The sequence below is a fragment of the Diadema antillarum genome, unplaced genomic scaffold (genome assembly GCF_040938485.1).
Source record: "Diadema antillarum isolate AM-2024a unplaced genomic scaffold, OU_Dant_1.0 seq00000124_RagTag, whole genome shotgun sequence".
Taxonomy (NCBI): domain Eukaryota; kingdom Metazoa; phylum Echinodermata; class Echinoidea; order Diadematoida; family Diadematidae; genus Diadema; species Diadema antillarum.
In genome coordinates, this window is record NW_027271204.1 from 710,276 (window position 1) to 732,513 (window position 22,238).

At 38.2% G+C, this 22,238-nt stretch overlaps 1 protein-coding gene across 1 annotated transcript; it reads right to left on the minus strand.

Moving 5' to 3' along the window:
• Positions 1–1,241: 1,241 nt before the first annotated feature.
• Positions 1,242–14,342, minus strand: LOC139727280 (solute carrier family 25 member 35-like). Its single transcript, XM_071638235.1, has 4 exons — positions 13,950–14,342; positions 12,303–12,521; positions 10,999–11,314; positions 1,242–1,294 (listed from the first exon to the last, which is right to left on the minus strand). The coding sequence occupies exons 1-4, from the start codon at positions 14,340–14,342 to the stop codon at positions 1,242–1,244; spliced, it is 981 nt and encodes a 326-aa protein (XP_071494336.1).
• Positions 14,343–22,238: the final 7,896 nt, after the last annotated feature.

A 22,238-nucleotide genomic window follows, 5' to 3' on the forward strand; every position in this document is an offset into this window, starting at 1 on the left:
CTTATTATTCTCTTTATTTTTCTTGACCTTTAATCGCAAATATCTCCATTTGTCAAATATGGACTTATCGGTTTTTGCGAACAAACTCTTCAAATATATCTTTTCTTCCACTGGGCCGTTTCTTTTTCTTTCGATTTTCAGGTAACAAAGAGAAGTGCAAAACATGCAAATTGTGTTCAGTCGTGCATTGGAATGAGGAAATTATCTATCATGCAACTCTTATTGTCACACAAGAGAAAGTACTGCAGGATGACTTGCAATTGATACTTCCATCTGGAAAATTGCCAAGAAAACAAACTAAAAGATAATACCCCATAACTAAATATCAAAACATATGCATCAATATGGATAATTCTTCCCCCTTTTTTTTTTGCTATAATCTTCAAAATAGCATGCAGTTCTACAGGGAATAATATTTTGCATGATAATTTATGAAGTTTATTTCAAATAAAACAACAACAACAAATGAAATGGCAACCCAGTTTACGATGTACTGTTACATCGTAGGATAGAACGGTCATAGATTCAAGATATGGAGATACGTGTAAACAGTTCAGGAAATGTGAGGGGTTTTAACGAATATATTTTATGGTAGGGTTAACTGATTCTTTTGGTCTCCCATAACACTTTTAAACAAACAACCCTCTTTTCAAAAATACCTTATATGCATGTTTGTATACATAAATTATATAGCCCACTGCATGATACGTTGTGATTAGTTCTCAGAAAGTATCACACAAGACCACCAAAAATAATGGATTCCGCTAGAAAAAAATCAAACAAAAGAAAAGAAAACAAAAACAAACAAAGAATGCGTTTAATTCCTTGTTGTGACTTTCAAGTGGTATCATCTGCTTGTCACTGGTATTAGTTACATACAGGATTGTACCTCCAGTGCCTATTATGACTATATGAAAAAAAAAAGGCGATTACAAATAAACGGGATTGAGTATGCAGCGCCATCAACGATAACGAAAACTGTCATATGCCTGCAGGTGGCAACATCACGTGACAAACCGCAATCGAGGAGAACTCAAAAGCAATCTGACTGGTTCATCTAGGGATGATGAAATCCCCGCGGAACGGTCCGGAGGTGGGCGTGGTTGGGAAAGTGGGCGGACTGTAGGGGTGGCTCTTCGATTGGCTGAACAGGGTCGAACTCGACGTATGCAGCAATCTCATTTTTTTTTTCCTTCGTTGACATCACTATGAAACGCTATAAGTACCACGATCAAAATAATTCATAAACAAGGAGGGGGGGGGGGGGGGGAGGTGGGAGAAGAAAGGAAGGAAGAAGGGGGAGGGGTGACCAGAAACACGATGTATGATGAAATCGGCATCGATATTTTTGCATTTTTGGTGACAAAATTGTGAATTTCACCTTGAACGTGTTGAGGCAATTATAGACTAATGCTCGTGTCGTGTTTTATACAAGCACGTTTTTTTTTCATTAGTTATCAGACCACTTCACGGAGTAGAAAACAAAATTACTCTTGATTGTATCAAATATACTTACATATTACTTGCGTCATTATACTGATGTTATTCAATGCTTAAATTTAGAAGGTTATCAGAATATACAGACATGCAGTGTTTATCACATACACATCAGGGTGCATGTAAAGAAACATGAAAATAACACCCTTCCTTTCTGGCAAACAAAACAAAGAATAACATGAAGAAAGGAAGAGAGAAATAAAGGGAAACAAAGAGAGCGTACTTTCCGAATTGCAACAATATTCTGGTCTTAGCCTCAAACACCGTTTTTTCTTTACAATTTCCTGTATTTACCAATAATCAATGATTCGTTGTCATCAAGTCCATAATGTAGTAGCAGAAATAAAGAAAAGACCTCTTTTGGTTCTGTGTGGTATCATCTATAGTTATTCAAAGGACCTATTCAACTGTCAACAAGTTATTAAAAGCTTTCAAATATTCTAATGAGCTCAGCGTCAAGGCAGAAGACAAGTTGTCAAGTTTTCAAAGTAAATTTGTGATTTCGTTTTATATCGGTTCAACGTATTCGAAGCAATATTTCGTCTGTAAAAGATATATTGAAAGGCTGACATCATACACCACACTTTAAAAGAATATAGGCCCCCTATATACCGTATATCATAATATCCCCCACCACACAAACACAGCAACCAAATTTTGACGTCTTTCCCTGGAGTAGTGATGGGGTCATGAATAGTGGCAACGGAGGAACACATATCCTAAAGTGACAAGCAAAATGTTGGTGTTTAAAGGCCAGGGTCGCAGACGGATATGAACAAATGAAATGCGAGCAATTAAGTCGTTTCATCTAACGAAACCGTTTTTATACTGTAGCTTTTGATAATTCGATCCTCCCTTGAAACTTTTCAGGGGTTTCACCCATGGTTAGTCATGATATTCCTACCAATGATGTACTTGGGATGTCTCTCTTTCTCTCTTTCGCACTAAAAGACAAACACACAAAAAAAGAACAACAAAACAACAGCAACAAATATGAAGAGAATTTAGGCTATGTAATTAATGATGATACTCTGTCATGAAATTATTGTTCCGAATTTGTCGACAGTACAGGATAGAGTCTACGGTGGTCAAAATCAGGTTGATATTTATCTTGCCTTTTCCGTCATGTTAATCCGAGTTCCCTCTATAATGATGTAAAAACATCATCGACACATCAAATCCAGGTGTCTTTGACTTCACTGGAAAATTAGCTGGCGGATTCTGTATAATTTGTTGAGGGTCAAATTTTGGGCAAGCAACGTGCAAGCTTGTTCTGATGCAATTCTTTTATAACGCCATGTGAGCGTTGTCTGAGCGAAGCGAGATTGTTCCTAGTCAGAGAGAACGATTGAACATGCAGTGTCCAAATCGCACTGAAAACTTGCTTTTGTTACATCATGTTGTGAGAAGTAAATTGGTGATACATTGTACTTTTGATAATAGGAACATTCCAGTCTTTTTAAGTTTGCCATTTAATCTATATATTCCATGTTAAGAGGTAAATAAAAATCCTGGAAGAGCATGAACATGGAAGACTAAACATGCGTAACAGTAATTTTTGGTGCACTCCTCAACTTCACCGACCGAAATTTGAAAAGCCTTCCCCAAAGTCAAAGGCCCGGAAACAGACACAGAGGGGGTGTAAATTTGTTTCGCCCTGCGAGCTTCGCTCATGCGTGCGTCGCTTATAGTGTCTGGTGATTGAATCCGATAGGTTGTACACGTGATTTCCTACACGTCAAACCTTTAAATTATTCTCGGGAGTACCCATAATTGTCGACCACACGGCCAATATGATTTTCAGGTGTCCTTCAGCAGTTCAGTAAAGTATTCTACAGTCTCCGAGTCTGTGCCAATGTTCGTTTGTTGCTTTCTCCCTTTTAATCTTTTCTCTCTTGATCGTTGCTCACGGCGTAGTTAGGAGTCCATATCCTCGTCGCACTGAATTTTTCCCCACTGAAGTACGAAGTACTTACGAGATTAATGAGTTATTACCATTTTTCAATTTCCCCAACGTTCGAGGTCATATTTTTGCAAATAGAGCGATTTAACGAGCACTGATGATCCATCAGAATTGTGAATGCAGAATTAACAATTTCTATACTAGGATGCGTGGGGGGGGGGGGGGGGGGGGGGGGGGGTTATGGTTGTTGAATTTTTGCTCATTATTTCATAGAATTCTTGTTTAAATATAGCATGATAACTGTCTAGATTTAAGGGCCGGTGTTTGCCATTGTTTCCCGAAAACATGTTAAGTTCAAATATATATATTTTTCTTCTGCCCAATTCTAAAAATGTTCTACAAGCTCCCTCCCATTAAAAAACAAAGCAAAAAAAAAAAAAAAAAAAAACCCTTACTTTTTTCACTACCGTGGAAAAGCTTTTACAGCTGTCAGATCTGCACGGAGACGTTTGAAACAAAAACAAAAACAAAAACTGAGTTAACTACTTCGCGGAGTGTATTTGCACTTGTAGAGGCAATTTGTTTACAACGAAATCTAATGGTATGGAAACACAAGACAAAACAGACTGATAGCCTATCAGCTCCTTTTGTTTTAAGCCAAAGAAACAATACTCAAGCAGTGTTTTGAAAACACTCCTAGGTGCCAGTTGACTGTACTTTTATTTCCATGAGGTGGAGCTGACGAGTTATGGAGACTCGATACATACATGATTTTGGAAAGCAAAATGAAATGAGCCATAATGTAGCTGTTGATAACTCTGTGTTATGGCATAGATGATGGACATAAATGCTAATGATTTAAAAAAGAGAGATTTCCCACAATGATTAGACCTACTATACTGACAATGAATACGATCATGACTGGAGAATCGTACATAGTCATAAGAACACCTTCTAATTTACAAGACGGCAACACAGAAGACGATGTGCGGTGAGATACTATAACTCGCCTGTTTTCAATATTCCATAGAAATACTAAGATGACTAAATTCGTACGCATAAAAATTATTGGGCATTAATGTTGGGCTAAACACAATACGTTATAGGGGCGGAGTTGATGGGGAGAAGCATTTTAGGCTCTTTCAACTCAGAAAGCTACAAGTAGAAGAGAAAGCGTGACATGAAGGACGAGGTATAGTATGACATAATTATTTGCTCTCTGGAGTTGTGTTGTTCAGATTAAAATCAGATTTTATTGCACATAGACACAATGTTTACGCTGTACGTCATAACAGCAGGAAAATGACTGCTCGCGAGCAACTTTCAAAATTGAATCCATTCCAAATGGTCAACGAAAGCCTTGTTGATGTTTTTTTTTTTGTTGCTGTAGTATCTCTGAAGGTATTTTTAATTGCAATTCTCCGCAGTTTAGAAACCTTTTCAATAAGCATTTTGATGAGCTGAAAGATAGTTGAACACAACATTGGCTTCTTGAACAGCTGAATGAACGATTTCAGATAGGCATTGATATTGTGTGAGTGTCTTCAGCGTCTTAACCAATGTCATTGCCGCAGTTTGGTTTGCGTCTACTATCATGATTACCATGGTCTTCATGCTCGGGTTGGGGGATCTGAGGAGTGTTACCCAAAGAATTTAAGTCGATCTTAAGTTTTGATTAGGATCAACCTAAAATTATGGTGCACGCTGCGTGTGTGCGTTGTATGATACTCTAAAGTTCCAATCGAAAATAAAAAGTTTGGAGCCTTTTTTTTTCATACATGCATTAATATACAGAATAAAATAAAGGGCACAGGATTTTTCTAATAAATTTCAAAACAATTTGAAGTGAATAAGTGAAAAAAATGAATAGAATTGAATACAGCAACAAATGGCGTAACATAATTTCAAGTGGATTCTAGCATTTGAGATCGACTTAAATTCTGTGTAAACGCCTCATGATCTCTTATACAGTCTTAAAAAGGTGGACATTGTTTTGCCATCTCCTCCCGATGGTCAGATTAAAAGGAGACTCCGGTCTCTCGAATGGGATGAATCACCTTGCCGGACTTTCCTCCTCCTTCTCTTCTTCTTCTTCTTTTCCTCTGCTGCTTCTTTCTCCATCACTTTGTGTGCTATTTGGTCGTTTGTCATTTGCTTCACTTCGCCTCGAGAAGCCGAGCCTTGGATTTCATTCTCTTCCCGAGTCCTCGTCCTCCAGGACCTGTTCCCATCATCATCCCAAGGAATCCTCCAGTCTCTCGACTCCTGCTTAGGTTCATTCTTGTTGGCCTCCCAAGGTAGACAGTGACTTGTTGGAGAGGAATAATTGTTAGAGTTTGTCTCTTCCGTCCTCCCTTGGGGTTTACTCCCCGTTTGAGAAAGTTTGGATCGCCGCCGAGCCTTCTTCCCATTCCTAGCTGATTTCGGCAGCTGGACTTTGTTCTCGTCTCCAGCTCTCTGCCTGGGAGGGCGCTGTGCAGAAAAATTGCAAACGGATGGTAGAAACTATAACATGGCGCATAAGTTTGTGATGAATTCCACTTTGGCAACTTCTTGTCGAGTGACCGTTCGCATTACAAAATTATGACCTATCACAAGTAACAGCAATGTGCAATCGTCAAAATAATATAAACTTTTTTTAGCAATGGTTTAATTCATTCCTAATTGTGAATACATCGTGTATTCTGAACAGTCAGTTTATCTTACTATTGATTATCATTATACGCTTATACCAAATATTTCCGCCTCAATTCTGCATCTAAGACATAACAATTTGATTGAATAACCAATAAATCCCGAAATAAAAAAAAAGCTGCTAAAGCTTCACCGATAAGCCAAGAGTAGCACGTGTTATTGCATTTATTGGATTTGCTTAAATGAAGTAAGCTAAAGAAGCGAACGAGTAACCAAACGGACTTTCAATTCTATATTATCATTTATGTTCTGTCCTGTTAATTACCTTCTGGATATGGGATGACTTGTAATTTTTCTGCACAGTTCCGACGGGAGAGTCAAGCAGGGCCAGCTCCCTAAAACTGTCGTACATATGCATTTAAATAATGAGGAAAGGTAGGACATGTTACTGGAACAATTTAATGAGTGTATAGGTAAATACATTTTTTCTTATACAGTTTGTGATGAGGACATGCAGGGAACAACAACCAAAGGCAAGATCATAACGGAAAGAGTTTTCATTAAAGACAATAAAAATATCACGTTGACATGATTATTCACGAAAGTCTTACAACAGTTACTTAATTGGTCAATGACGAGATGAGATTAAAGAAAAACAAAGCCATCCATTGGCTTTGAGTACATTGAAGTATAAACATCAAGATTAGCAGGCTCTGAGGTGCTGCGTAAACCAAACACCTGATACACAGGCTGTGTGCAAGCCTATAAATATTAACGAATACATGTAATTACTTTGTAACATATTAAAACAATAATTGGTGAAGAATTACGAAGTCAAAGTTAAATCCTGTCCCATTTTAGAATCGATTTTTTAAATTAAGGAATGACATCGCAGAAACTGAACAGTTTCATAGAAATTGGTCTAAACGTTGCACAATATCCTTTCACGAATATACACGTAGCAATCTTACAACTAAGAGTATCTTTATAAAAAATTCATGCCTCAAAGTTCACTGAATATCCCCTCCCCCTCCTTTTGATATGGATGTAGAGTTTGGCTTATATATATATTCTTCCCTTCGCATTCGACGATGATGACTTTGTACAGTTAGGAGAGCAACAATAGACGAACTGATCATAACAGAATTATACGATATTTCTACATTAGATTGCAAACCAATGGAAATTATGAAACGTTTGACACTGTCCCATTTATTATTCACTTGATTAGCGGTAGTGATTACAACTTTCTGTTACATTGTGTCACTTGTTATGTTTACTTAAAATGTTTCATATTATTTTTTGTCATCTCTATACCTGTAGTAGGACTAGGAGAGAAGTTTCCATCGTAGTTCCCTTGAAACTACACTTAGATGTCAATTCGCTAATATAGATCTAATCGAACGCTCATTAAGCCCTCAGAATACTGCCCCACTGGTATTTTTTGGGTTGTAACGTAATCAAACAAAAGAGACAAGGGCACCAAAATATGTCTAAAGCTCATTGACAGCTACTAGTATACCTCTCTGCAACATCCTTGTCTACGCCTGTCGAGGTTGCTGGGTCTCCCATCTCGGCCTGGACCGTGTCGGCCCAACTCATCTCACCGCTGCACCCCGCTGATAACGGCTCATCAAAATCGATGCTGGCGTTGTAATCGAGTGGCGGCAGTGTGCACGAGCCGTCGATGTTTGAGCTAAGATCCAGCTCTTTTAAGAATCACATCGGTGTAATGACAGTTGTATTGTATGGATCATGGATGGAAATAAAAAGGAAGAGGACTTAATCACAAATAAAAGCATAAGTTGCTAGTGCAAGTAAATCTCTACATTCTGTTTTCTGCTAATGGAGAATACTGCAAATAATTGACAAATAATTGTCCTACATCGACATAAATAAACACGGAATTGATCAGCGTATTTAGTATGACAAAAAAAAATCATAGAGTTCTACTCGAGCAAGAGTTCGTACAGCTGTAGGTTCGAATCTTGCTCGAGCATATACTCCCATGATTTCTTTTGTCATGGCTACTACTAAAACAATGATCAATTCATCCTGCTTATTTACGTCGATGTAAGGCAATTTGTCAATCAGTTGCAGTAAGAATAAGTAACTCAAATAACCGAAAATAACCAACAGAATGACCTGAACAGCTTACCTTTTACCTCAGCAAGAGAACTTATTGCTGTGGTATCTTGCATGATTTTCTTGGCATTACAGATTCTGTCGATTGAAACTCGAAAAGTGATGATAACTCCCAATACAATAGCTCGATCGTTTGCCTGCTATTGATCGTGTGTGAAATGATGGTCACATAAAAAAGTGTGGTTACTGGTTGCTGTAAACAAAAGTGGGCGCGAAGCGCGCTCATGCGGTTGTTCTGGCGTGTGCCTCAAGTATACAAAACAATAGAAAATGCGCACGCTTTTCGCGCATAAACGCATGTTCGCATAATTATGACGTGGATGTGACGATACATGTAAGCCTAGTAAAGTCTTCATCATGTCAAAAAAAAAAAAAAAAAAAGTGGGATGGGTGCCCAAAGCTGGTTGGGATTTGCCCAACCTGAATTTTTTAAGGTTGCTAATCTAAGAATGTAAAATCCGTTGCATAAAAACTCTGGTTGGGAGCTTCCAACCGGAATTTTGTGATTTCAACCGGAAAAAAATCCGGTTGGAGTTTTATGCAACGGGCCCCTTATATTCCTTTGTACGCCGGCCATGTTATCTATCATTTTGCTGTTCGTGAAATACTATATGTACGGGTGTATAGTCATATTCGTTGCTTATCCTCAATCTGTGAGGTCAAGCGAATGATATAGAGCGTCTTTGTGTAGGTCTTATCTCTTTGCTTGTGATTGATAATGTATCCGTGTGTACAGCTGACAACCTTGGTCTGTAGAGTATTGGGTTGGGGAAGGGGTAACTTCCATATTAATGTATACACATATCGGCCTACACTGTTATACTGAAATAAAGAACGATTTCATGATGTTTTCAAAGGTTTATTTATGAATGAGAAGTGTTACTTTTCTTGATTGACACCAAATAATGTCATACAAAATAAATAATGGGAACTTAAAACATGACGGTGTGTGTAGAAGTACAACACATAACCATCAAAATTATTTACAATCCTACTCTTCTATCGTATAGCATGGCCGGCGCCACGTTTTCAAAAGTGGGGGCCCGCTTCAGAGTTGTGGTGCCATTTCCGGGTTTCATCTAAATAAATAAATAAAAATAGAATAAAATAAAATAAAAACAAATAAAAAAAGTCTTCAGCGCAACATCTGTAGCAGCTGACAAGAAAAAACAAAAACAAAAACAAAAACAAAACAAAACAAAACAAAACAAAAACAAAGCCTTACCGCGCTTGACACTTCACGGTTTCTATCCATTTCTTTCTAGTGCCACTTACGCACTTCCGGGGTAAAAAAAAAAAAAATGGGGGGGGGGGGGGGGGGGGGTGCAAAGTGGTGACACCTTATGTATTCATTTGTATGGTGCAAAAAAAAAAAGTGCCTGCCTCCCCCCCCCCCCCCCCCCCCCCCCCCCCCCCGTTCCGCCGGTCCTGGGAATACCAAACAAATCTGTGCAGCCCTGTTAGTAATAGTAGTATACTCTCTATAAAAAAAAAAAAAAAAATCGAGTGAAAATTTTCACTCTAAAAAGAGTGAATACAAAAAAGAGTGAATTTCGAGTGAATTGGAGTGAATTTTGAGTGAAAATGCTCATTTTCACTCATTTGGGAGTGACGTCAGGGATCACTCGAAGATTTTGGGAGTGATCCCTGACGTCACTCCAAAATGAGTGAAAATGAACATTTTCACTCAAAATTCACTCCAATTTCACTCGAAATTCACTCTTTTTTGTATTCACTCTTTTAAGAGTGAATATTTTCACTCGATTTTTTTTAGAGAGACATGTACTAGCCGCTTTCAGGTTATGACGATAGCGTTAACCACATTGATCACGGTAGGGCCTAATATGAGCCCTTGCCAACGCCGAGTCCAAAAAAACTATTAGAAATTAAGATAAGTACACCCCCTCCCTCTCTCTTTCTTTCTCTCTCCTCCTCCCTCTTCCTCTCCCCCCTCCCTCTCCCCTCCCCCCTCTCTCTCTCTCTTTATCATTCTTTCACTATAACATCTTCATCCTTAGCATCTTCACAAAATTACAAAATCACAAAATCAACTTAACACAAAGCTGTGTCAAGAGTGCATAGACCGGATTTATCTAAACCCAGATTTTGACAACGATAATACAAATTGCCATCACGCCTACAAACGTGTTCCATCACTAATATTAGAAATATTTGCTAGTGAAACAGTGATGTTGCATAATCCTGCTGATGATGAAATGTAAAGAAAATCATATTGATAATGACGATAGTATTAAAATGATAAATGCATTAATGTCAGTTGAAAACAAACCATCCGACGACAACATAACTGCGACATGACCTATATGCGATATTTTGAAAGACTGCGCAGCAGTAACCGCGATACACTAGCCATGCTGGAGCCTTTTAAAACGTCGTCAAGGTATTTCGTCGTCATATTTGTCAAACTTTACGTAACAGTTACCGACGAGCTGTATTCCTTCCACAGTGCGCGTCCAACATAACTTAAACCACTCCTTCAAAATGTTTCCTTTCCATACTGCTTGCAACTTTCTTGCATCAGATTAGCCTTTTACAAAGGCGGCTCGCAATGGACTCGCATACGGCGGGCGGTGGACTCGCGCGCACACAGCGATCGGATGGGAGCGATCTCGCTACACTCGAAGCTCGCCGGTCGCGCGCTGTGTGTGCGAATCCATTGCTCTCTGTGTGCGTATGCTGAAATTATGTTATAGCGAGCTGCCTTTGCAAAAGGCTAGTATCAGATAACCCAATGAATGATACTTTGGGGCTTTGCTGCTGGTAAAGTAAAGTTCAAGGAACGCCATCTGCCACCAACTTTTCCCGCCTCTCCAAGTGACGATGATAATGTTTTCTCGCCACATCCCAGAACGACAGGCTGAGGACAGTCTGTGGGGCGAGTCTAAACCAGGAGGCCGACCAACCCTTGTAGAATCCAAGCGGTCCCTCCTGTCGCAAGATCTTCACGACGCAGTCCCAGAAACCACGATAGAAGAGACCCTTGCCACGATTGTCCAGTCCCTGGTTGTACAGCCGGGTACTTATGACGTCAAGTGGTGTCATGACAACCACATTTCCGGCGCCTGCAATCATGCTGGCGATGATTGGGACAAAGTAACTGTTCGGTGAAAACACCTGTCGAGTTTAGGAGAAAGAAATTTAAAAGACCGTGGTATATCAGCTTAACTGTCTCTGTCAAACTTTGGCCACAATGTGATCTAGCAAAGTACAATATCTAGAAGTTGTCAGGTCGATTGTGATATAGGCCTACTTTTAGTGGGAAAAAAAATGTGCGTCGAGACATCAGAAGCTTTAAAACTACAATCGTCCGGTGCTATCGGTCATATCCATTCAACGATTTCCATCAGTAGATTATGATTTCGGTCGAACATCTAATAAGCGTTGTATTCTCTATTGGTAGTTTACAAATGTCATAAGTTCACATGGTGGAGACTTAATTCATTACCCTATTTATTCGGTCATCTATTCTTTGAGTGACTAAGTATGACATTACATACTTCTGCTAAGCAGTCTTGACTGCTTGAGATGATTTATCAAATTGAATAGGGCGGAAAGTTTATTTCTTTTAACGTATTTCCACAATAATCTACCTATTAGCTAAGTAATTTGAAAGAGAACTCGAATAGGACTGTGGACTCATTCACCTGTCTCTATCATTATCCACATTATCTGTCAGATCATCGTTTCATTTCTTTTTTTTTTTATCATGGTGATGGTACTGAGGTAAGGGACACTTTGGGTTGGTGAAAAGGATAGGCCTAATTATGCCCATGCTCATTGTAATCGATAAGGACAAATTCATCGAAGCCACGCATCATTGAGAAAGCTGATGAGACAGAAAACACACAAACCGACAAAGGCGCAGTTTTTCGAGAAGTGCCGGGGACGCGCAAAGAAACACTCGATTTGAACTCACGTGATTTCAAACGGACATGGAGTGCAGCTAAGAAAAGAATGAAAGGGAATTGCGTTCTGCATATCTCGAGAATGAACTAGCTTATAGCTGCACCTCGATACATTCAGCCTGAAAGGTGTTTCCCGCCAAAGTTCAAAAACGTGTTGTGCATAATAATTATTATAAAAATCAAATGAGCGAACGTACCTGTGCGTCTGCAACCCACTGTTTGCTGGCCGTGAAGGCGGGCAGCTGCACCATAGAGCCGATACCGTTACGAGCCGTCTGCGCACTGACGCCTCGCCATAGACCTGGTATGCCGCCCTCTACGTAGACACGTCGCAAACCCCGCATCCAGTTCGTGTGCTCGTGCTGGTGTCCCACCGCTATCACCTCGACGGATTGAGATTGCATCTGTGTCTTAATCTAAGATATTATATTGATTAATTGATTGGTTGATTGATTGATTTATTGATCTAGCAGTTACTTGAATACATGGGTGAAGGAGCTACCGGGAAAAAATGACGTGCTGTGGTAAGATTCCCTACTTGAATTTGCTGCATTTGTTGTTGTTGTTTTTTTAATCAGAAAAATACTGAATGATATAAAGTAACTATCAAAATATTGACATTATCTAACCTATCATATAAGACATAAAGATAATGATTCTCGTGCATAGTTTCATTTGCGGAAATAGATGGATAGGACTGGATAGCAGTGAACATGCAGGGAAAATAAAAACAGAGTCATCGACGCCAATGTTTATAATTATATTCGAGGATGGTTATTGTCTGGACTTTTATCTGTGTCAAGTATAGTCTGATCGGAAATCAAATTGAATAACATGAATTACCGTCAACCCTCAGCATATTATACGAGTAAATTGGTGATATCAACTATCTGCTTGATAATTTGGACTAAGAAATGAAGTCCTAAATGAGTGTATAATCACTTCACTGTGATTACAGAAGTTATTCCACACTGTCAATGAGCACATAGCTCGCAGGTTAGATTCACTCTGCATGCATGGTACAACCCTGTATCATCAATGTACAATAGATTATTTCGCTAAACCAGTGGAATTGTATCTAGGACAGTCGGACTTTGAGACTCATGATGATGATGATGATGATGTTCGTCCTTCGCTGACAAATGAATACCTGAAGATAAGAACGAGCCATAAAGTCCATAAAGTCAAATTTAGAAAAGATAGCAATAAATAAATCACTTCCTGTTGTCCCTTGACTGATTATCTGTATGTCAATGCAAAGACTACATGTACAATTTGTATAGCAAAATTTGGACTTGAGTCGTTGTTATATTCAGGCATTAAAAAATATTAGTAAATGGTTTGCAAGAATATGCAAGACGAAAGAAAGAGATATAGATAGATATATTGATAGACAGATGGATAGATAGATAGATAGATAGATAGATAGATGTATAGATCGATATTGGAGGGAAAGAGAAGAGAAAGAAGGCGAAGGGCTCATCAAGGCATTCAGAGATAGGATTATTCAGATCTACAGGTGTATGCATTACCATGGAGCTACTACTAAGTCATGAGTTGCTCCATGGTATTGAGAACTTTTTGACTATCACTTTTACAGCTAACAACCCAGCCACTGGTGCATCTCACATTAATTTTGTATCTGTTATTGTCCGTGTTACTTTTGGTAAGGCTTACGGAGTTTCACAAACCTGTATTCTTATTACCCAATCTCCATAATTTCTTTATCTATATTAATTGTTTTATTTCATTTTCTGTAAGTATATGTTTGCCAATAATATCATCATTTAACGCAAGAGACTCTCTCAGTTTGTAAATACAATGTATGATGCAGGGTCACTTACGAGGTACATTGGGCTACTGACAAACGCCCCGAGGGATCCGGCTATTCCAGCTGCAAGAATGGTTGGTACTATCCTAGCACGGCTGGAAGCAGAGTTTTTGGTCAGAAAATCCTGCATGAGTTGGTAGGTACCCAGTCGCGTGCCGTTCTGCATCATCTGATAGACGATGGCCGGTCCCAGGCCGCTCTGCAGGGCGACGAGGCCGTCGAAGCGGCCGATGATGTAGAAGGCGTGGAATACATTGCGGTAGTGGCGGTGGTAGGTGCCCCGGGCTCGTAGCTCGCCTTGCAGCTGGAAGCGGGTCTTTACGACCTCCAGCGGGTTGGTGAAGACGACCGCACATGAAGCTGCCAAACCACCGAGAACGAATTCTACCACGTCGACCGGCATCATGAGAATCAACTATAGCTGCTAGGGGATTTTGTGGATGTACCGGTCGCTGTCGTTTTATACGCCCCCTTCATAAAGTTCATGAGTAACTGTTCATGACATCCAGGTCAACCGCCGCCACATTGGAAGGTTCAATAAACAATGTACAGCTGCTTGAGATCAAGTGTATAAGTCACACACGTTTGCTGTTGCATGCCATGTGAGTCCCGCCATAGTGCAATTTTAATGAACAGACGTCAAACCATGTGTTTTGCCGAGAACTACATGTCCTGCGAATTATTCCAAAGTTTGCTTCCTTTGAGAGGGTGTAGCGCGTACAAGGTTATAGAGATCAAATGCAATCTGCTACACATGCTGAACAATATCGGAGGTCAGCCATACATCAGCTTAATCCTAGTGAGACTCCGATTAATAAATCGTCTGAAGACTGCAATGAGCACTCCTATTTTTTCTGTCAGTATCCCCTGTACTTCATGGATAATTTAAGACACCGTTATCACAAACTGGTCAAGAAAAAAACACCACAAAACTTAATTCAGTTGCGGTAGTTTGTTTGCTTTCTTGTAATGTTTTCTAAGACATTAGTGGATATCGCTGACATTACAGTCAGTTACATGTACGAATAAACAATGTGCCAATCAGCTTTAAATTACAAACTGTGACAACCACCAAGAACGTTGATACGATTCCCAGTAAATATGATAATTTCCGTTACTATCATTACAGAGGTAGCCTACTGTATTAGCCAATACAAAACGAGATACCAACTCTTGAATTTACTACATGTATTACATCGTTCGGGTCAAGATATACTGTACGGCGCACTAGAATGTGCGGCCCCGTTACTCCACCAAACAAGTTAAACACCAAACAAACCAGAACAGTTAGTTACAAATATAGCCCTTCATGCTTAAGTTCCTTGGACAAACAATACGGGTTCAAAGGTGTCCATGACTACAGCGTGCATGTTACATGTGTTGCGGCACTTCCTGATTACGATGATTATGTACAGGGCTTGTCGGTAGATCGAGGGATCATGACCCAAACGTTGACAAATACTCAAAAGCATCATATTACATTTTACAATCTCTTACCCGTCTCGTATACGCTCTGAAATCACAGTGAGTGCAACCACAGATAACGTTGACATGAAAATCGAATCGAAACACACAGCTGCAATCAGCACAGAAATGGACAAAAGGCAAACGAGACAGCGAAACTTATAACGATCGAAACGAAACTTCCACCTATAAATGTCGGTGTATTTTGATCGCTGTTTTGTTAATGATTTAGAATGTAAACCAGGACAGGCTTATCTACCCAACTTTGCAGATTTAATTGAGGGGGGAATAGTCACAAACAGATTTTTAGTTCACGGAAACTGCACCAACAACAGCATGACCAATAACAGTGCATATAACGAACAGAGTGCACTATGCAGAAATAAAATACATGTATACTAGTAGTACACGGTCGTTTACAGTGACGGATCCAGAGGGGGGCGCAACCGCCGCACGCCTCCCCTTTATTTCTCGTTAAAAACAAAAGAAATAAAAAGAAAAAAAATGAAACCCGGAAGTGGCACCAGGGCCCCGTCTTATAAAGCCTTCAAATCAATCACAAGTCCCCAAATCAATCGCAACTTGCATTGCAGCTCTCAAAAAACTTGTGATTGATTTCTATCACAAGTCTTTATAAGACAGGCCCCAGAAATATTAGTTGCGCCCCCCCCCCCCTTTACAGAATTCCTGGATCCGCCCCTGGTCTATCTGTAATTTGCAAGGAGCACGTCGACTGGTCATTAAAGTCGCGTTATTGTGACGTCACCTACATACTTTTTTTTTTCTCCGATGGCTTTGGTGTATGAAATTCCCACTTTTACCTGTACTTTTCATTCGCAGCTCTTATCATGCTTATGGATACATCCTTTGTATGGGGAATATACAGCGTGATCATTTATACTCACCAACAGGTTTTCGTAAAACATGGACAAAACTAATACAAGTAATAGTTGTGATTTTTTTTTTCCAACAAGAACAAAGTAAAGGTGATTTCTGCGCAAGTTTAAAGGGGAATGCTAGTAACTGATCAATGGGAATCATTGGGAATGCTGGGTGATGATTGTTCCAATCCTTGTGGGATTCATTTAAGAGTACATTATATATTCATTGTTGTGTGAAAATTATTTGCTTCAGAATGGTCTCATATTCAAGTAATGTGCAGTTTAATGCCCCGTCACTGTACAGGCATGCTAACCTGGAAACATTAAACTGCACATTACTTGAATATGAGACCGTTCTGAAGCAAATAATTATCACACAATAATAGATACATAATGTACTCTTAAATGAATCCTACAAGGATTGGACCATTCATCCCCCTAACATTCCCACTGATCAGTTACTAGCCATCCCCTTTAAGGTACAGTGATTAGGCTTGAGTGTATAAGGCGATGAATTTGGCATACCTGTTATGACGCAATGTACGACAGAAACCGCAAATATAATGGTACATGTTTATGTTATGCTCAATATCTCTGAAATATTGATCCCTATATCAATGTAGCCGATTTTAATTCATTTTTTTTTTCAAGGCAACTTAATTGGCTGCATATGAAATAAGTAAAACTAGTTTTTGCTTCTTCTTTTTTTTTTAATTCTGGGTTTTTATCGCCAGCTTCAACCCTTACTTTGGTGACTACAGATATAATTATTCATCCAGTGTCGATGCAAAGCAATTTTGAATGATGCTCTATACTGCTTATTCTCATTGTATCTCTCAATACGAACGTGTTTCATATTCCGCAAGCACACATCATCTCACAAAGCCGATACATCTCTCAGGAAGTTTGTTTGCAACGCCATCGACAAATAGAATCGTTACGTTCTGTTTAAATGGGTCACATCCATGATCTGTTTCACCACATTTTGTCATGAAATGGGAATATTCTTTCGATTTTGATGTGACAAAATTAATTCAAACAGTGTCTATGTGTCCACGTATGCTTGTAACGCATAAAAACATGAAATTATCAGCTGAAAATTATTGGAGACCCTCCCAACACACACATACTCAAACACGCAGCATTATTCTGTGCATTATTACACAGGACATTATAACACAGGAGCATTTCCTGGGATGACTGGGCAAACATCACAAGATGAAGGAAACATGGAAATATAATGCACGTTAGAATGAATTCTGTATTTGCTTCCGTAATGCTTTTACAGAACACATTTAGCACCGACAGCGCACATATTAATCGTTTCACGATTATGACTACAGAGTAAAGACATACATACAATCACCACTATATACAATCACATTGATATAATTTTACCATTTTCAACCCTGCAGGATGATTTAAAAATGCAAATAAAAAAAAAATTCTTGAGTAAGCATAAATTGTACATAATGGTTGATCAACGTTGAACAGATAGGGTATTTTACCGAAAGATATTAGATAGGAGATGACAAAGTGAACAGAAGGGATACGGAAATTGAACAGTTTACCATCTGTAGCGCAGTCATTAAAGTTTCATTTCCTACAGAAATATTGGAATACATTGTACATGACATTTATGATGAGGTGTAGTGGGTCAGTGGACAAGATCATGGACTTATTATTCCTCGTTCGAGTCTGCGTGAGAAGCAGTGACTGCGCAGTACGGTAAGACATCTTTTTCCTTACGGCTCTGTCCTCCGGAGGGGACTGCATCATTCATGTGTCCACAAATAAAACGCTAAACTCTCCGACTCCGAGTTATTTGGGATTACCCTATGAGAGAACACGTGACACACGTTACGATGTAAAACATAGTCAAAGACGAATTTCAGTTGCAAACGAATATGTTACGTTTGCTTTTTCATGCGTACAAATGATTGATATTGCTGTAGCATCTGCAATTGGGATAGATGAGTTTATCCTCCCCCCCCCAAAAAAAAAACAATAACAAAAAAAAAAAAAAAAAAACGTTCCTACTTTGTTTTAACTGTCTGCACTTCAAAATGTGACAATAATTGTTTTCTTCTTTTTTTCTGAATGCATACAATATTTACGCGTCGATTTGGTCGCGTTTCACCAGGGATATTGCACTTAACACGTGTCAGCCACTTCATGGGATTTCAGAAAACGGTTCCATGACATTTGCTCCGGCGACAATCGATCCCATGAAATATCTACACGCTAAGCCAAACATAAATTCTACCCACAAACATAACCTTAACCCTAATCCTAGCCCTAACATCAAACTAAATACATAATCATATCACATCCCTAACCATAACACCGAGTCCTTGGAGAAAATAAGATCGGAGCAACTGTCACAGGAGCAAATGTCATATTTCCGAGAAAACATCGTCAACAGCGTACATGGAGACATTACTATTGCTATTGTTATCATTATATATCTTTTTGTGCAGGAGATTCACGTATTTTCTATTGTCATATAACTTGACACAAACTCACTATTTACTACAGCATTTCCTTGCCAACCGTATGGCGCATCATCTTCGATACATTCTCTTCGATACATTCTCTTTTCTCATAAAAGTGTGAGAGTATCGCAAAACGGACAAAGAAATCTGAATAATTATGTAACGGTAGCTGTGGTTGAGAAATATGATGCTGGACACGTATATCATACTCTTATACTCAGTGTTCTTATCTGCAAACAGACAAAGATGATAGCAATAATGTTGATGATAATTGTAACAAATAACAGTAATGGTAATGATATCACTAGTACAACGGTCAATCCTGCCATAGCAAGCACCTGTCTATAGCGTACACCTGCCGTATACGAACACCCTGTCTATAGCGGACACCTGCCGTATACGAATACCCTGTCTACAGCGGCCACCTGTCTACAACGGTCAATTTTTCGTCTCTCTTGGGTGGCCGCTATAGACAGGTTGGACTGTACTACTCTGACTGATGATGACAATAGAAATAGTAGTAAGTTGTAATAACAATAATTAGTAAAAATACTATAATAATAGCAATAATGCCATACACAATACTAATAATAATCAGAATAAGAATGAAACTGCATGTTACCTTGCAGAGAAGGGCAAACACGCAGAATTAGAGACAAGCTGTATACATGTCTTTCGTGGATAATTTACCTCACAGTGAAAACTCTCTTGACAGAAAGAGTAGAATAACTGGTCATTTAATGACAACAGGTAGAGATGATTGATGATAACGATAAAGATAGTAACCATACTAAACAATGATAATGGTATTACATGTATTACTACTAGTACCCCTACTACTACTACTACTATTACTGATAATGATAATCAACAATAATGATGATGATGGTGATACTAATAATAATAATGATAATATTAATAATAATAATAGTAATAATAGTAGTAGTAGTAGTAGTAATAATAATAATAATAATAATAATAACAGTAATACTAATAATAATAACAATAATAATAATAATAACAATAACAATAATACTAATTTTATCATATCTAAAGAGCCAATAGCAAGATAAAAAGCTGAAATCCATTGTGTCACAGAATAAGAAAAGCCACATCATGGGCACTCTTGGCATAACCATCAAACATTGCACTACAAATAAATTTTTCACTTGCCTAGTGGCAAATTACGGGCTAAAACTGGCAAGTGTGCTACATTTCACTTGCCTGACAGGGAAATTTACCTGCCCTGGGCAAGTAGGCACTAAGCCAGTTCAGAGTTACATTCTGTGCATGAGAAGATATGGCCATTTTTACAATCAGTGGTGTAAAACGCAGTATTGGCACTAATTGGTGTATAACTTTCTTATACACTGACAGATGTGCATTATTTTTTCTCATAAACTTACCACCCACAGTGTCTACCTTGGGTACCTTAATGAACTTTCCTCTCTTTTTCTTTCAGATGTGGCAGGCACTTACATGCTTGAAATCCAACACTTTTGGTGTACTCACTCTGACATAGTATTTTTGTCAGAGCTAGCATATTAAATTGTTTATTCCTTTTCATTATTTTTGTTGCTGTTGTGATAGACAGGTATCCAACATTAAGAACTATTATGTTTACCAGGTTCTGCTTTGTCTTCTTTAGATACTGAAATTGTCCAAACTTTATGTTTCGGAGGTGACATTTTCCGTTAACAATTAACCCCTCTTTTGAGTTAGCTCTTGTTCACAATTATAAAATTCAACTTTGCTAATTTCCATCAAAACAGAATAGTAATCAATCCGACTTAACTTTGAACCAAAGATTATTTAATTCAAATAACTTATAATTTTTTGGTGAGCGTTTATAAATTTATGTAACTTTTCCGTTAACATTTCTGTCACCTCCGAGACAACAGATTTATGTATTTAATTTTTTTATTGTTGACATCAGTTATACATTACATTTGCAAAAATGTAACATATCCCCTCACATTATCTCTGAAGGAAGGTAGTAGAAATATAGCCTGTTGTTTTTATTTCGGAGCAATTTACAATTTTCCGTTAACACTTGTCACCTCCGAAACAATTGTCACCTCCGAAACAACAGGCATATTATATTTGACAATTTCTCGAAGACAAAGCAATTTTGTTTGATTCTTTCCAATTGACAGGAATCTCTTTTGGATGACAATAGTAATATGGCAACAGGAAGTGAGAATTTTCTAGGGATTAATAAAAGATTCAATAAAAACTAAAAATTACTGTTTTGGAGGTGACAAAACACTGTTAACAAGATTTTTTGTTCATTTCTGTTGAAGAGAAACCATATCATGTACACCAATGGTTTCATTTATTTTAGTAACATAAGTCTCAAAGTGGAGAAGTCAACTACCACACTCTCACTCTTTTTTTTATTACCAGACTGTACGTTTTAGGGCAAATTTACATTTTTTTCACTTTTTTAACAATGAGAATGCACAAAATACACCCATCTGTTGTATATATAATATTGTAATTAAAATCATTTCTCCTGCCTTAGTTAAGTAAACATATCTATGCTTTCATCTTAGAAGCTTGATTTCCAACAAGCAATTTAGTTGGGAAGATTTACCAATCACAGCTTTCCTTGTAGGTTGCTTTTTCTTGTGTTTCGGAGGTGACATTGTTTGTTAACACCATATTGTTATGTGATAGTGAAAGGCAAGACTTCGGTTCCTTTTCACTATCTATTAACATTTTCTAATACAGTTAATATCTACAAAATCATCACAACAGAAGTGACTTTTGTATACATAGCTCACCAGAATTCCCTTGATACCAAAGTAATACATGTGGCAGTTCATGCATGCCCTAGTCCACAATCTTTAAAAAAAAATCATCAAATAATCACACTCCACAAAAAGGCCACATGCCTAATAGCTGGTGCACAACTTGTTCTTGAATTCATAGTTGTTGTTTTTCCATACAATGTACAACGTGGTAATCATAAACAAAATTATGTGATTTTTTTTTTTTAATACGACAATAATTATTACATTTTCCAAGTTGAACCGACTGTTTATGACATTGTATTTTTCAAGATTATTGAAGTTATGTGACAACTAAAGTGAACAGAGGAACAAGTCCTCAGGACTGGAAAGGGAAAGATTTAAAAAAAAGAAGATTTGTAGTTCTATTTCAGTACTTTTGATTAGGTGTTTACCTTGTTTTGTTATTATGCTTTATCTTAGAATTTGGCTTTAAGTACTGGAATTTCAAGGAAAAGAAAATGGTTTCTTAAAGGACATGTCCACTTTCATATACATGTGGATTGAGTGAATGCAAATGTTCAACAATAAAAACATATCATTTAAAGTTTGGGGGAAATTGGACAATCCATTCAAAAGTTATGGGTTTTTTTAAGTATCTGCGCAATCACTACTGGATGAGACGACTACGACAGTGTATGATGTCACATGCATACAACGATATATAAAG

Bases quoted from the DNA above. Each gene is read 5' to 3' on its own strand.
- LOC139727280 (XM_071638235.1), bottom strand. From the start codon at position 14,342: ATGATGCCGGTCGACGTGGTAGAATTCGTTCTCGGTGGTTTGGCAGCT. The intron at 12,522-13,949 runs GTAAGTGACCCT...ATAATATCTTAG, and splicing joins TCAGTAGCCCAATGTACCTC to ATTAAGACACAGATGCAATC. The intron at 1,295-10,998 runs AGTTGGTGGCAG...CCCCTCCCCCTT, and splicing joins TCACTTGGAGAGGCGGGAAA to CTTCCTTCCTTTCTTCTCCC.